Raw genomic sequence first — 13224 nt, forward strand, 5'->3', positions numbered from 1 at the left:
CCCCAGGCTCGATGCGGGTCGGCGCTGGCCATGGAGAAGCTGTACCTGGCGGGGAGCAGCAGCTGGACCACCAACAGCTCCCTGGGGAACGGCAGGCTCCGGCTGGAAAAAAAACAGCACCGCCGACCCCCTGAAGAGGAACGAGGACATGGCCAAGGTGGAGGTGACAGTGCTGTGCCTCATCCTGTTCCTCGCCCTGACCGGGAACCTGTGTGTGCTGCTGGCCATCCACACCACCCGCCACAAGCACTCCCGCATGTACTTCTTCATGAAGCACCTGAGCATCGCTGACCTGGTCGTTGCCATCTTCCAGGTGCTGCCCCAGCTCATCTGGGACATCACCTTCAGGTTCTATGGGCCAGATTTCCTCTGCCGCTTGATCAAGTACCTGCAGGTGGTAGGGATGTTTGCTTCCACCTACATGCTCCTGCTGATGTCCCTGGACCGCTGCTTGGCCATCTGTCAGCCGCTGAGGTCCCTGCACAGGAGAGCCGACCGGGTCTCTGTCCTCCTCACCTGGCTGCTGTGCCTGCTGGTCAGCATCCCTCAGATCCACATATTTTCTCTGAGGGATGTGGGGAACGGGGTTTATGACTGCTGGGCGGATTTCATCCAGCCCTGGGGACCCAAAGCCTATGTCACCTGGATCACCCTCATGGTCTACATCATCCCTGTGTTGATGCTGAGCATCTGCTACGGCTTAATCAGCTTCAAAATCTGGCAGAACGTGAAGCTGAAGACAGCTCACGGGCCCAACGTGGGGCTGGGCTCGGGCTCCCGCAGCGGGATGGCGTTCGCCAGGGTCAGCAGCACCAGGCTCATCTCCAAGGCCAAGATCCGGACGGTCAAAATGACCTTTATCATAGTGCTGGCCTTCATAGTGTGCTGGACTCCCTTCTTCTTCGTGCAGATGTGGTCTGTGTGGGACACCAACGCTCCGCAGGAAGGTACAGCCTCTCCCCTCCCTCACCCTGCTGTGTGTGCACAGCTCTGCTCAGCAGCCTGGGGACACCCGTGGCCAAAACGCTGCTCTGAGCTGGGGCTGGGGGTGGGAGGGAGACAGGAGAAAGTCCTGAGTGTGGATAAACCCCTCAGAGGCACCAGGGGCTGTGCTGGAGCTTCCCTGCATCAGGAGAGAGCACAGCCCTGGCAAACTGGGGGCTGCTGTGGCTCAGGGGTCAGACTGTGTGGGTGGTGGTGGCTGTCCCCAGGTGTGTGCTGTCAGCCCTCACAGAACTCTGGGGTCTCTGGAGATCCACTGCCCACCCTGGGTGCTGGGACATGCTAGGAGGTGCATAGGAGCTCAGGAGAAAGCTGTGCAGTGTTGATTCCTGACTTCTTTCCCTTGCTGTATCATTTTCTCCTCACTGACTTCTTTGCTTTCTACTCTTTTGCCCTCTTCTCCCTCTCCTCCTGCTCCCTGAGACCATCCTGCTGTTATTATATCTGTAGCTGGAGCACAGTTCCCACAGAAAGCTCCTGATTTATGAGCAAAGCTTTTTCCTAAAAGATGTGGTGTCATGGATTTGCTATTGTTTATACTTGAGCTGGCTGCTCCTGTCATCACTGAGGTTGCAGATAGAATAAAACACATCACCCTCCCTGGTCTGACGTGTTTGGAGCTGTGCAGGTCTGTGCTGTCCCCCAGCGGAGCTGCTCGATGGTCCCTCTGCTCCTGCAGGGAGAACCACCTGGGAGAGCTGAGCCAACAACTCTGCACAACTCTGTGAGGTGGGAGAAAGGGCAGAAAAGTGCATCCAGGGATGAGAACTCCTTGGACAGACTGACCAATGCTCTGTGGAAAACCCAATGTCTCCCACAGCCCCCGCACATCGGTTCCCATGAGCTGATGGAGAGCTGGAGCTAGGCAGGTTTGCTTTGCCTCTCTTGTTCCCTCTGCTCCTTTTATTGCAGGAGAAGTGGAGTGTGGCTTTTCAAACCTCCCTGGCTGCTCCAGGCAGCAGCCATTGGTTTTCCACCTGATTTAGCCTGGTCAAAACTTCTAGTTCCTCGATGGGCCCTGGGGTGAGATGCTGGCTCTCCCTTGTGCTGTGTTTTAATCTTGCAGTCTCGAGGGCTGCATCTGTCTCCCCAGGACCCAAACCTTCCCAGTACCCAAACCTCCCCAGCACCCAAACCTCAGAACCATCCAAACCTCTGCTGCTTTGCTCACCCTGCAACAGAGTGGGAATGGGTGGGATGTTTGCCCATCCCATCCTGCCTGCTGCACCAGGAAGGTTTCCCTTGCTCACCCTGTGCAATGAGCTCTCCTTTTCCTTTTCCTTTTCCTTTTCCTTTTCCTTTTCCTTTTCCTTTTCCTTTTCCTTTTCCTTTTCCTTTTCCTTTTCCTTTTCCTTTTCCTTTTCCTTTTCCTTTTCCTTTTCCTTTTCCTTTTCCTTTTCCTTTTCCTTTTCCTTTTCCTTTTCCTTTTCCTTTTCCTTTTCCTTTTCCTTTTCCTTTTCCTTTTCCTTTTCCTTTTCCTTTTCCTTTTCCTTTTCCTTTTCCTTTTCCTTTTCCTTTTCCTTTTCCTTTTCCTTTTCCTTTTCCTTTTCCTTTTCCTTTTCCTTTCCCTTTCCCTTTCCCTTTCCCTTTCCCTTTTCCCTTTTCCCTTTTCCCCTTTTCCTTTTCCCTTTTTCCTTTTCCCGTTCCCCTTTTCCCTTTTCCCTTTTCCTTTTCCCTTTTCCCTTTTCCATTTTCCCCTTTCCCTTCCCCTTTCCCTTCCTTCTTTGCTTTAAGGCACCGAGGGAAGCTCCAGCCCTGCTGAGCTGGTCCACCTCACTCCCCTCTCCATCACGTTTGTGTCTCTGGGCAGTCTGTGGCTGCGGCACAGGGTGGGAGCTCTGCCAGGACACTTGCCAGTCGTTTTCGTGGCACAGTGAGGGAAAGCCTGGGGTGGGTTATCGTGGATAGCAAGTGCCAGGAGGTCCCAGGCCTTCCTCCTTCTCCCTCCTTGTCCTCCCTGGCAGCCCAGAGGCACAAGAGGGGCAGTAGGGTCAGACCTCTCTGCCCTACAGCTCTGTTTGGGCACAACTTTCACCTCTGCCCACCCCTCCAGGTATCCCCAGCATGGAGTGGGGGATACTGGGAATATCCCTGAGGGGCAGAGCTTGCTGGTCATAACACCCCTCAGGGATCTCTGGCGGTCCAGCCAGAGAGGGGAGTAATCCACCCTCTGGATTTGCCCTACAATAAGCTCCATGAAATCCAATTTGCCTCCTGCAGAGAGGGAAGAGCTGAGTCAGCCCTGGCTGGATGTTTTTAACTGGATAGAAATGCTGTGATCTATTGCAGGTCCTGCACCTGGGATTTGTAACCATTCCCCATGGAATTATCTTAGCATATGCTTGAAATTAAAAGTGGTTGGAGCAGACATCACTAGAGCAGGAATTATGCATCTTTGGCTAAAGGTGAATTTGGAAGCTAGTGTTCATTTTCACACTTCTTCACCGGATTAAGAACTGCCAGTGGATTTTTTTTCAGAGCCAGGGAGGGACCAGGAGCAGCCAAACCACCGTGTGCATCCTCAGTGCTGGCACATGCCTTGGGAGCAAAGGAGCTGAGGAGATGGGCTGGAACAAGGGAGCAGGATAAAGGTTCCATCCCTGTGGTCCCACCTTGCCCCTGGGCCATGGTGGGTGCCAGTCCCACTGTCCCTTGTCACCAGAAGGTGCTGATCCAACCTCTCAGGTGGGACAGTCGGTACTTTGTGCTCTGGGGACAGGGAGCAGCAGTCAGAGACTTGATGTCCTGGCACTGCACTGGCACTGTCCTCTCCTCCACATCACCTTTGTGGCCAGGAGCCACTGCCAGGCTCCCAGGCTCCATTCCTGAGGTGGGAATGGCTGTCATCTCCCCTGGCAGAGCGTTGAGTGTGAAAAATTCATCTGGGAAAAAGAAATATGTTGGGAGAGCACCAGGCATAAAGGCTTGGCCAGGGCACTGTCCTGTCAGCCAGGGACAGCCCAGGAGCAGGAGACACCCTGGGGCTGGGGGTGTGACTGCCCCACAGCCTGAGCAGAGCTGCTGCTCTGCCCCAAATCGGCTGCTGGTGGGGAAAAATGAGCCACTGGCTCTGCCTGCTCCCAGTCCTGCTCTTTGCCATGGCAACTCCAAGGGCTGTGCTCACTTTCCTCGGCTTTGGGCACCAGAAAGGCAAAATGTGCAGGTTCTGCTGAGGGCAGCATTGCCTCCTGGTCAGGCATTCCAGGGTAACGCTGGTCTGGCAGCAGCGCTGGAGTCAGGTAAGGAAATGCAGCTTTTTTTTTTTTTGGAAAAATCTAACCCTACGATGTTTAAACGTCCCCTCTTTGGCTTTGCCAGCTCCCCTTTCCCGAGGTGGTGTTCCTGCAGGCAGGATGGCACATCCTTGGCTGGGAGGGGTGTTGTGGTGCCAGCAGAGCCCACTGTGGTGTGTGCCATGCCCTGACTCTGCTGTGCTCTGCCTTGCAGCCTCCCCCTTCATCATTGCCATGCTCCTGGCCAGTCTCAACAGCTGCTGCAACCCCTGGATCTACATGCTCTACACTGGGCACCTCTTCCACGACCTGATGCGGCGCTTCCTCTGCTGCTCCACGCGCTACCTGAAATCACGGCCGGCGTGTGACCTGAGCAAGAAGAGCAACTCCTCCTCCTTCGTCCTCAGCTGCAAGAGCACAAGCCAGAGGAGCATCTCGCAGCCATCCACCACGTGAGGCCAGTGCCAGCCAGGAGCTCGTGCTGCCTGCAGCGCTTCCCTCCAAAGCTGGGGTTCGGACACAGAGAGGGGCTGTATAAATAGGTGTATATATGTCTGTAAGCATGTACAGCAGGAGTTATTTAACTGAGGTGGGAGTGGGGGAGGAATTCTGTGTCCAAATTTCAGTGCTGCCTGGGATTGGATACCAGGAACCCACTCCTGAGCACCAAACCCCGATGTCAGTGGCTTTTGGATGCCAGGGGGAGGGACAAGTTTTGCCCCAAACGATCCCAGAGCAGGTGTGCTGCATCCCTGTTGGACAGAAGGGGCTGCAGTACAGGGTGATGGGTGGCACAGGGACATGGGTGGCACAGGGTGATGGGCACTGTCCCACCTCCATCTACATCAGGGATCCTGCAGGATGCCAGTGCCTGGCACTGTGCTCTCAGCTCAGGTGCTCTTGCTTTGCTTGCAGCCTGTGGGGCAGAGGCAGCCCCATCCCTGCATCCTGCAACGTCCCAGTCCTGCTACCCTGCTCAGGGCCAGGGGGAGCAGCAGGCACAGCACTGTCACTGGTGTCCCTACCCAAAAGAGTCTGTCCATACGGTCGGCACAGCCCAGAGCAGGCACGACTGGGGCCAGGGATCTGGGCAATAACCCCTTGGCTGAGTGTGCTCAGCAGCTTCTCTGTAGGAAGGTATGTGGGATTTGAGCTGAGCTCCCCAGGCTGTGGCAGGGACTCTCCCATTAAGTCCCCAGGGTCAGGCTTTGCTCTGGGATCCCCACAAATCCCATGGAGTCTCCCCCAGTGCCATTCTCTCTCTGTAACGCACAGGGCATGCTCACAGCATGGATTTTTACTGTTAGCAAATACTGTAAATAAAGTTTTCTGACTGTGTCTGATGGAAAGTGGGAGCAGAGGGCTGAGGGAGGGAAGGGGACGGATGTGACACAACCCCCAGGTGTGCTCAGCTCTGCCAGGGGAACTCTGCCTGAGCACTGGGATCCACATGTGTCATTCCACAGTGTGGAGCTGTCTGTGACACAGGCACTGGATGGGGACGTGGCTGGGGGACGTGCAGCTCTCAAAGGGTGATGTAATTTAGCCTTTCCTGTTGGGAACGAACACGAAAAATGCATTTAAAAATGTCCTTTATGCTTTCACCATCACCAGCAGGTATATTTGCACTTTTCCTCTTCTGGCATCCCTTTGATTTTTTCATGGGAGCTCCAAGTGAGCTCTCAGCACTTTTGCTGGCTGGTTTCAATCCTTAGGACACCATGCACCATTTTCCTCCCATCTTCACTTCTTTGTCCTTGAGAATCACTAACTCCTGCAGAAAACAAGGAAGGAGGAGTCTCGTTTATTGTGATCCAGGGGCTGGGCACACCCTCCCGGGGAGGAAAGGGAATGAGGCAATAGATGTTGCTGGGACTGATCTATGGAGTGAGGAGGGAGCTTTGGGAGAGGCAGAGAATTGCCCTCCAACCGTGGGTGCAATTCCCTATGGTGGTTTGGGATCAGGCAGGGCAGTGCCCCATCCCTGGGGATGCTGCTCTCTCCAGCTGAGCAGTGCCACAGCCTCTGGCTGAGCTCCTGTGCCAGAGTGGGAACAGGGAGAGCAGCTCCAGGTGTGCTGCAGGGGAAGGATATCGAAGGATTTTGGGGCTTTCTGGGTTCAGGCTGTCAACAACTAGAACCACGAGAAAATGTCAAAAGAATATAACTCCATAAAACAATTGCTTTAAATTAATTTTATTCTCTCAAAAAGCTTTAAAAAATGCTCATGGTGAAGTGTTTTTGGAGACTTTTTTTCCCCCCTACAAATACCTAAATATCTTTTCATGTTCTGTATCACTGCATCCACCTCAGCCCTGGGTGTTGCCAGGGCATGGGTGCCATGCAGTAATGGCAGTGCACAATCCCAAGCCCTTGGAAGGACTCCAAGAGAACACCTGGCTCTTTCTTGGCCTTGGCTTGGTGCTAGAGGAGCCTTTGGCTCCAGGTCTTTGCTGGAAGCCAAGGGGAAGGAGCACACGGATACAATTGAGAACAGCCTCGAACAGCGAGACCTCCTGGGCCCTGGTTCAGCAAAGCACTTAAGGCTGGAGCCAAAAGTGTTCAAGGGCCTCAAAGTGAAAGTGCAGCTCTGTGGAAGAGGGACTGACAAATTAATGAACAGTACAGGGGAGGAAATAGCTCTGAATTAGACTTTTTTGCCCCTCATCCCTGTTTCTCTGGAGTCAGAGTGCTGTGTCCTGGTGGAGGCTCCTTCTGCTCCCCCACGGGATGCTGAGGGAGGGACTTGGCTGGATGTGAGTCCCTTCCTGCCAGGGAGAGTCTAAGGGGTTGGTGTATTCCTGTCCCCCTGCAGCCTTTGTGACTCCATCCCAGGGCGTGGAGCAGAGGGACAGCCCTGACCATGTGGGACACACACATTCCCGTGGCTGGAGCTTACCCAGCATCGACTGAGCAAGTGTGTAGTAAAGATTCTCCCTGAGAAACGAGCCAAAGCTTTGCTGAGAGCCCAGCTTGTCCCTCAAGCGAGGTTCCCAAAAGCCACTGCCCTCCCAGCAGTGCTGGTGTGCAGGGGCAATGTGTAGGGCTGTGTTCCACCTCTGCTGTCCTGCCCTGGGTCCTGCCCACGGCACTTAACTCTGCTCCATAATTAAGTGCATAATTGAGCACCCAAGTGCCACAAACGGGTTTGCAGCTGGCAGCAGCCCAGGCTCAGCTCAGCCTCCCAGGGCAGACACAACATGTCATGCACGGATTGCTCTGGCTCTCACAGCTTGGCTGAAATACAAACACAGGCGAGAGAAAAGTTTGGGTTGCTATTTTATCCCTAAAACCCTTGTGCAGTTCAATGCAGAAGCTTCCCACACCAGCAGTTGTTTGCAGCAAATAATAACTCCTACACAAGTGTCTCTGTCAGTGCCATCCCAGCCTGGAGGGATGCAGGAGCAGGCAGGGTGTGATTGATGGCCAGAAGCAGCTCTGTACCCTCACTGCTCACCCTGCACCTGCAGGCTGTGGCCCAGGGCTGTGGTCCAGAAGGTGCTGCTGTTCCTCCTGCAGGAGTGGGAGCAATGCTGTGGGTCCTGGAGGGCAGAGGGCTCTCCCTGGGCTTCTCTTCTCCTAAGGCTGCCAGCTTTGGGATGGAGTACAGGGCAGCCCAACCTGCCTCCATTCACAGGGAGCATCCCTGAGCACCAGCTCTGCCATGGGGCCCTGCTCTGATGCACAGTTCCCTTGTCACAGGTGTCTGTTTGTGCAGGTCCTTGGGCATGGAGGTCTGTGTGTAGGTCCCCAGACATGTGTCCATGTGCAGGTCCTTCCCTGGGCACAGGTGTCCCTGTGCCTGAGGGCAGGAGGTCTGCACAGAAGGGGTTGTGCAGGGGCTGTTGGAGCAGCTCGTGGGACCTAAGTCTCCTTCCGAAGAGCAACTCGGACGTTGCTGCAGATCTTGGAGAGAGCCTCGAAGAGTGGGTCGCAGAAGGTGTGGATGCACAGGGAGTAGATCCTGCTGACGCACTGGATCTCGATCAGGTAGCTCTTGATGCAGGGGACCACTGCCCAGATGTGGCAGAAGGAGATGAGGGCAAAGAGGAAGCCCCAGATGACAGCCAGGGGGACGCCCAGGATGGCAGAGAGCAGGCGGTAGCACCAGTACTTGCTGACAGTGAAGGTGGTGTAGCTGGTTTTCCACACGCCGTCGAAGCTATATGTTCCCACAGGCTCAGCTATCACATCCTCAAAATCCACCTGGGAGCAGAGCAGAGGGAGGTAAGGGAGGGGACAACAAGGCCTTCAGTGCAAGGACAAGGGTCTGCTGCAAGGTGAGAGGAGATCCCAAATGGAAAGGGCTGGGGAGAGTGAGGGCTGTGCTGGGATCCTGCATCCCCTGAGCAAGGACAAGCCCCAGTGCAGCTGGAGAGTCCCTGCTCCTGCTGAGATCCAAGTGGGAGATGGTTCAGGGCTCCTGCCACTGCCTGTCCTCAGCCTGTGAGCAGTGTGTGCATGGGCTTGGCCCACAGCATGAGACCCCAGCCCTGGTGGGTCACAGTCCCTGTCCCACCCCCTAAGCTGGGGATGATGCTCCCAGGTGCCAGGGCCAGGCAGGAGTGCTGGGAACAGGAGCTGTGCATGGGAGTGTTGGCTTTAGGGGTGGCCAGAGCCCATTCCTGCCCTCTTTTAGCATTCAGGGACATGCTGCCTGCTCGGCAGGAAGGTGCTGTGCTAATTAAAACCCAGCAGCCTTCTGATCTAGGGGTGTTTATTGACACCCACAGGGATGCTCAGTGCTGCCTGTCTGTGTTCCTCCTGGGGATGGGGAGCTGGGGCTCAGCCCTGCCCTGTTAGTGCAGGCATTGGGGGTGTCTCTGAATGACAAACACCTCCCAAACCCTCTGAACTCTGCACACAGATCCCCTTGGGGTGTAACTCACTGCTATGGAATACACAAGCCAAGCTATTAGTCTTCAAAACCAGCCCAGCCTCCCTCTGGCAGCTGACGTGTCTGTTTGTACATTCATGTTAGATTGCAATATGCATCTGGTTTTGGAAGCTTCTTGATCACAAAAGCACTCTGCATCATCTTTAATTTCCTGGAGCAGGAGGAGCTGGGAGAAGCATTGTTGTGGATGAGGAATCAGCAGCCCCCAGAAAGCCCAGGTGGGCTGGGGGTGAGCCCAAGCTGTTGCCCATTTCCCTAACGAGCTCATCAGAGATCAATTAATGCAGGGAGCAGTGGGGTATAGAAGCAGAAGTGTGCTGAGAGTGAGTCTGGAAGAGTTGGCAGAGATCAGAGCTGGCTCCTGGGCACTTCCTGGAGGTTCTCAGGGATCAACACACAGGTACTGCTCAATTATAGAATCATGGAATTGGTTAGATTGGAAAAACCTTTTATGGTTACCAAGTATAGCCATGGATTGCTCTGTTGCTGTGCTTGGAAGAGGCTTGTGCTGCTTGGCAAAGCCACTGTGGCCACTGCCACTACTGTAAGCTGGTCCCCAATTGTGGCTGTTGCACTGTGATGCTGAGGGTGTTTATCCATGGCCAGGTGAGCCCTGTATTCTCTGGAGCACTCTGCTTCCCACTGGCTGCCCCTCTGCCTGCTGTGCTAGGAGAGCATTCCATGCTGTGATGCCTTGGGTGGTTGGAGTGTGCCTCTGCCTGTGGGAGAGTGAGGAGACTCTCCTGTCTTTTGGGACACTCTGGAGCAGCAGTGGGATGAGCTGTGCTCCTGCCCCAGCACTGGCTCTGCCCTCCCTCCCCAGCCCTATCAGCCAGGCTATTTTAAGGGAGGAATGCTGAGGAGCCTGAGCTCTGAAAGCTTCCAATGCTGAAGGAACATTGCAGCAGTGTGGCCACGAGAGTGAGTGAGCTTGAAAATCCTCTCACAGTTTTTGGGGATGACTGAGAGGGATGAGGCAGGGGAATGGAGCTGGTGTGAAGGGTTAGGCAGGGCCTGGAAGGTGCTGGCATTGCCCTGCAGTAGGAGCTGATGACATTCCCAAGCTGTGGGGAATAGGTGTGTATCCCAAAGCACTGCCTGGCCTGGGGGGAGGAAAGCTCAGGGCTGTTCTGGTCCCTGCTCCAATGGCAGGGTGGTGTTCCCCCCACCTGGCACCTTCCCAGGCCAAGGCTGAGGCCCAGAGTGGCACAGATGTGGAACACACTGCTGGGAATGTGTTTGAGATACCGAGGTGTCAGTCAGCTCTCATGGGCACAGCCAGAAGGGTGTCCATGGATGGCTGTCCCTGTCACAGCCCATCTGGGGGGGCTTTTATTGGGACCACATCATGATTTTAGCTATAATGATGCTTTAATGCCCAAATTCAGGTTTGTGTTTCACCTGTGTGGTCAAGGTCATAGCCTGTTACAAAGCCTGTGTGAGCAGCTCTGTCTCTTCTGCTGAGACATCCACCCTCAACACAGTTTTAACCAAACCCTTCCACCTTCTCCTCTTCTCCTCTAGGCTGCAACCATCTTTGGCTAAATGTGCTAAGTTCTGTTTGCAGCTCTAATAGAGCTTAGAGGAAGATGAAGAGTTCTAATACGAGTTCCCCTTGGTCAGAAACAGTGGGAGGTGACTTGGGGGCTGCTGCTGCCCTGGGGGGCAACAACCTTCCACAAGCAGGACAACATGCATCAAACACTCTGCTACTGAGCTTGTCAGGTCTTGAATACCAACAGCCTTTTTCCAAGGTTCCCTTTAAATCCATGATATTTAATGTCTGTTTTGTTTTTGGCTCCTCACTCGCTGGTACAAAGGAAGGAGCCTCTCTAAGTTGTCAGGCTATAGCCCATGAAGCTGAAGAGTGCAATCAAGAAAGGGGAATTATGGCATTAATTGGGGCCATGCATGCCTCCCAGCCAGTGTCTGGGTGTCTGGGCAGCAGGGCTGGTACCTCCCCACCACCCTGGAGATGGCACCTCTTGGGGCACGTGGACAGGGACTAACAGCCCTGGAGGAGGTTGAGCCAAACAGACCAACCCCTGAACCCAAATGCTGATTCCAGCAATGCTTCCACAGCACAGTGTGGGGCCAGTCCTACCTTCACCACGTCCTCGTTGATGTGCTTGGGGTCTCTGTTCACCAGGTCGATCTCCTTGGTGTGCTGGTCCTTGATGATGATCCTCTCCTCCAGCTCACTCCGCTCCTCTGCCATGGCTGTCCCAGTGCTGACTGGGCTGGGGAGGCCCCAGGACAGGGATCTGGGGCTGTGCTGGGGGAGGACCTGGCGGGGAAGGGTGGGAGGCACTGCCCCCCCTGCAGCAGCAGCAGCAGCTGCCCAGGCCCCTGGCACTGTTCCAGGCTAAAATTAATGTGCTGCCCCGAACTGTCCCTTAAAGGGGCTTTGTGGGCCAGCCCTGTGCTGTGCCCTCGTGGGCATGGCATGTGTGTGGGTGGCTGGTGGCACAGGGGGTGGGTGTGCAGCCCCCCAACTCAGCTGTGCTGTGGGATTTTCACCTCCTGTGGGAGAAATGATGCCCAAATTGGGGCAAAAGTCCTGAAAAGCTTGAAAGAAATTGTTGCTTATGAGGGAAATTGTTGTTTACAAATCTGTAAATGAAGTGGATCAATGGAGACAGGAATTGTGTCTATAAAAGTCACCTAGAGAGGCCACATTGTCCTGGAATGGTCAGCGAGCCTTGGGGTCTCTCTGGAGCTCAGGAAAAGGCTCATGGTCTCAGCTTGGATTCCTTCAATTCCAGCTTTTTCATCCAGAGAAACTCGAGGAAATCCAGACCAACCCCCAGATCCATAGTGGTTGGGATATCTGCTCCAGGGACCTGTCCACAGTGACAATTAGCATAGGAATGAAGATTTACTCAGTTTGGGCTGTGTTTTACTAATCCTCAGCATCTCCTATGCTCTCTTGGCTTCCATGAAGATTTGTTTGAAGGCAATGATTTTGTGAAAAAAACACTTGACAAAATAGGGAGGGATTTTGGGTCTTTAAGGACAGGCAGAGAGGGAGGGATGTGTCTCCTTAAGGATGGGCAGGGAGGGAGGGAGGGATGACTCCTTAAGGAGCCTGGAGGTGCCTGCACAACTGCTGAGTGTGGAAGCAGTCACTTCAGAGCACAAGTGCTTGGCTGGTGTTATGGGAAGGTATTTTAAGGCAAAAGACTGTTGCCTTGCAAAAACATCAGTGCCTGAGCAGCACAGTCCTTATCAGTCCTACGTGGCTTCGTGCCTGGAGCTTTCAGCACTGCAGTGGGGCTGGATCAGCCCTTGGAGCTGATAGAATGCAGTGCAAAAATGGCATTGGGTTCTTCCTTTGGGCTGAGGCATTGCAGATCTTGGGCATGTTTGTGTTTCCTGAGAGCTTGTGATGGTCAGGGTCTGGCTGTGACAGCAGGTCCAAGGCTGCCAGGCTCCTCTAACTCTTCTTTGTCAGTATTTTTTCTGGAGTCAGGTTGGTGCCTTGGTCTGGAAACAGTTTTTTCTTGGAATTTCAGCTCTAGTGGTTATACCCTGGGGTATGACACATCTGTGGATGACTCTGAGGTGATGCAGCTTTTCAGGGACCATCCTGGTGACTCCTGTGTGGAGAGAAAGGGCAGAACTGACATGTGAAAGTAATGATGTGACCCCACAGGATCTTACAAAAGCACAGGGTACACCTGTGGAGAGGAGACACACTCTGGAAAGGGCTGTGAGCATGGGGCTGTGGGTTTAAATCAGGGCAGGTTGTTTCTGGAGAGCAGTGCCCATCAGTGCACCTCTCCTGGGGAAAAAGACACTGGAAAATGCTTCAGCAGCACCAGTTCCTCAACCCTGAGTCTACCTCTGCTCCTCCACAATAGCTGGAAGAGCCCAATCCCAGCTCAAGCTGGTGTTGGAAGGAATACCTCTCCATGCTCCAAGGCTTTGGGCAGCAGCTCCAAGACCAGACCTTTGCTGTCAGAGCTGGATTCTCTGTCAGAGCTCTGTAGCCAGGCTGCTCCATGGCTCAGCACTTCAGAACAGGCTGTGAAGGGTTCTTTTTTTTTTGCAAAATCAGCTATTTTTGCCATCTGAGAGCTGAGGAACAGG

The 13224-nt window shown here is 54.2% G+C and overlaps 2 protein-coding genes across 2 annotated transcripts; one reads left to right on the top strand and one right to left on the bottom strand.

Moving 5' to 3' along the window:
- Positions 1–30: 30 nt before the first annotated feature.
- On the top strand, positions 31–4691 carry LOC103810509 (oxytocin receptor-like). The gene is given in 3 exon segments (XM_009083415.1): positions 31–107; positions 109–947; positions 4450–4691. Coding segments are annotated over 3 exon segments (1158 nt in total).
- A 3347-nt stretch (positions 4692–8038) lies between these two features.
- CAV3 (caveolin 3) lies at positions 8039–11372 on the bottom strand. Its single transcript, XM_009083403.1, has 2 exons — positions 11237–11372; positions 8039–8441 (listed from the first exon to the last, which is right to left on the bottom strand). Exons 1-2 carry the CDS (start codon positions 11348–11350, stop codon positions 8100–8102), a joined length of 456 nt encoding a protein of 151 aa, XP_009081651.1. The 5' UTR covers positions 11351–11372; the 3' UTR covers positions 8039–8099.
- Between the last annotated feature and the right edge of the window lie 1852 nt (positions 11373–13224).

This window comes from Acanthisitta chloris, unplaced genomic scaffold, assembly GCF_000695815.1.
Source record: "Acanthisitta chloris isolate BGI_N310 unplaced genomic scaffold, ASM69581v1 scaffold15530, whole genome shotgun sequence".
NCBI lineage: Eukaryota > Metazoa > Chordata > Aves > Passeriformes > Acanthisittidae > Acanthisitta > Acanthisitta chloris.